The sequence below is a fragment of the Cyclopterus lumpus genome, chromosome 5 (assembly GCF_009769545.1).
Source record: "Cyclopterus lumpus isolate fCycLum1 chromosome 5, fCycLum1.pri, whole genome shotgun sequence".
Classification (NCBI taxonomy): domain Eukaryota; kingdom Metazoa; phylum Chordata; class Actinopteri; order Perciformes; family Cyclopteridae; genus Cyclopterus; species Cyclopterus lumpus.
In genome coordinates this window covers 14,211,318-14,213,823 of record NC_046970.1, presented here as the reverse complement: position 1 = coordinate 14,213,823, position 2,506 = coordinate 14,211,318, and the positions used below count along the sequence as shown (strand labels likewise).

Here is a 2,506-nt window from a genome sequence, read left to right as displayed (position 1 = left end):
ATTGTTTTTACATCGAGGTGTTTAATTTCATCTGAAGTCCAACAAAGGATGCACTTGATTGTTAAAGTTCCTTTCCTTTTTATAAATACACCTTTCAAAGTTGGGGTTGATATAAAGTCTTTGTCTGGCTCATGATGTGAGGAAAAATCAAAACAGTACAACCGTGCTGCACTTTGACAATGACCCACAGATTGGTCCACATCCGTTGGTCCTGATGATTTGTGGGTTATCCTGAACCCACTTCTTCAGCTGTGGCATAGTTAAACACAAAAATGTATCAGGATCCATACAGTTAGAAGTATTAGATGTTGGTCCTCATCTCTCCTTGAATTTTTTGGACAATGTGTGTGAGGTCCAAGCTCTCTGTTAGTGTCGTCAGCAGCAAGCTGTCATTCTGAACCCCCTCCATGAACTCTTCATAGGAAAGTTCCACTGGAACAAACAAACACACACTCTGAACTTAAATCCTCTCTGCTGGCGATAACAGAGATTCATATTTAATCAATAATTTGCCAACGTTGAGGATATTCAGCTTTTTACCCAGCCCACTCCCCCAACCCAGTTGGTGCTCCCCAATTTCTGACGAAATATTTTGCCCTTGGGCCTTACCATCTCCATTGGTGTCAATCTTGTCAAACACCATGTTGGCAAAGTCCTCCGATGATATCTCACTAGGAATCCCATTGATCGCACGAATGGACTAAACATGACATAAAGAAAGGAGATCCTGTTAAAAACTGATAAATTGTTGCCTACATTTCTTCAACCAGTAGATGTCATCTAAGTGACAGCTATTGAACTCTGCACCTTGTATCACTGCAGTCTGGTCCACGCTCCTCTAAGCCAGAGGTGGGATTTCTGTGCCATATCTCAGTCAGACCCGAGAGGTCTGAGCAGGTGGTTTCAGGACAGTACTCTGGATTTTCCTGCTTTAACATGAAAGCTCATGCCCACCTTAATTATCTGAAGCAGCTCCTCACGGTCGATGCAGCCACTCCTATCTACATCATACAGTTTAAAGTACCAGCGGAGCTTCTGCTGCACTCCCTTCAGCACCAGGCTCAGAGCAGCTACATACTCCATAAAATCAATGGAGCCATCCTACAGAAGAAAAGGACATTATGGACATTGTCATGACATCAGTGTGTCATTTAATGTATACTCCTGCCACATTCAAGTCTGTGCAAGTGACTATCACATTGTGGAATTAAGGCCTGTTGACCACACATTTGATAGCTTATTGTAATGAAATGCACACTGATCTACACCTCCATGAAAAAGAGGTTGCACTGTCTTGTTTTCAGGTTCGTTGGGTAAGTAGCCTCAATGGGATACGCCCCCCTCTCTAATAGATTAAGTCTCTCTCTGTCCGATTTCTATTAGCAGAAACAATCTCATAAAAACACTGGCAGGCACTAAGGAAAAAACAAAGTTTTTAAAACATGAACCAGTTTCTTTGCTCTTACAGTTTGCCATAGGGAATGAACAGACATGAAATTAATGTAGTAGGTGGAAATAAAGTACATGCAAACAACTATCAATCTTTGTGTGTTCTATGATGAGGATGATGAGGATAATTTGAATCCTTATTTATTGGTAATAGTAGAAGCAGATAATCAAGATAATAGATATATTATGATTATGATCTGGATTATTATTCAATAATAGCAGAGTTATCAAATGAATAAAAAAGGCAATGAGCACTTAACTTCTGTATTTTTGTGCAAAAGGTGCATATTAAAAACATTTCACTGTCAATTCTATTCAGTAAGGATGAAAAGTAAATGAGCACACTTAATGATTTAGATTTATATATTACTCCCCAGAAGATTATAAATCAGCTTACATCATTCATATCAAACGTTGTAAACATGGTCTTAACGTAGGCGTTGGACGTATCCGACAGTTTCCTCAGACCAAAGAACAGCTTTAACTTATAAAAGCTGAGAAGTCCAGATGGGCACTCGGTCATACATTCTCTGTACCACTGATGACTCTCACATGCTTGTAGTTCCTCCACAGCCAAGCCCGTGCAGTTTCCCATGTCTGTTTATCAAAAATAAATCCTGTAAAAACCATAACCAGAATGTATCGCATCCACCGAACATCCGTGCATTGCCAGTATGCAGACTAAAAATAAAATAAAAATAAGCAGCAGGATGCAGTGGGTGTGTGTGTGTGTGTGTGTGTGTGTGTGTGTGTGTGTGTGTGTGTGTGTGTATGTGTGTGTGGGAGAGAGAGAGCCAGCCAATCATCCTTCTGTGCGTCTCTGTAGTATGAAAGGCTCAGAAGTAGTAATCCACTTTGTTTGCCAGCAAAGACTTAACTAATAAAAGAGACCTCGGAGTAGAATACATCATAGCATACAAAATGACACCAGCTGTCCAAAGAATGGTATTACAATTTCTGACTGGCTTTTGTGAATCAAATATCAATTACCCCAGCTCATTAAGTTTCTTTGGAGGCATTATTATGCTTGATGAACTTGTATGGATCAATCATCATT

General features: G+C 39.9%; 1 protein-coding gene across 1 annotated transcript; it reads right to left on the bottom strand.

Moving 5' to 3' along the window:
* Window positions 1–205: 205 nt before the first annotated feature.
* On the bottom strand, window positions 206–2,044 carry LOC117731098 (guanylyl cyclase-activating protein 1). Its single transcript, XM_034533252.1, has 4 exons — window positions 1,847–2,044; window positions 955–1,101; window positions 610–700; window positions 206–432 (listed from the first exon to the last, which is right to left on the bottom strand). The coding sequence occupies exons 1-4, from the start codon at window positions 2,042–2,044 to the stop codon at window positions 302–304; spliced, it is 567 nt and encodes a 188-aa protein (XP_034389143.1). The 3' UTR covers window positions 206–301.
* Window positions 2,045–2,506: the final 462 nt, after the last annotated feature.

Excerpts from the sequence above, each read along its gene's own strand:
- LOC117731098 (XM_034533252.1), bottom strand. The coding sequence starts at position 2,044 with ATGGGAAACTGCACGGGCTTGGCTGTGGAGGAACTACAAGCATGTGAG. Across the intron at positions 701-954 it reads AGCTGCTTCAGATAATTAAG|TCCATTCGTGCGATCAATGG; the intron begins GTGGGCATGAGC and ends TGTCATGTTTAG. Across the intron at positions 433-609 it reads GATTGACACCAATGGAGATG|TGGAACTTTCCTATGAAGAG; the intron begins GTAAGGCCCAAG and ends TGTTTGTTCCAG.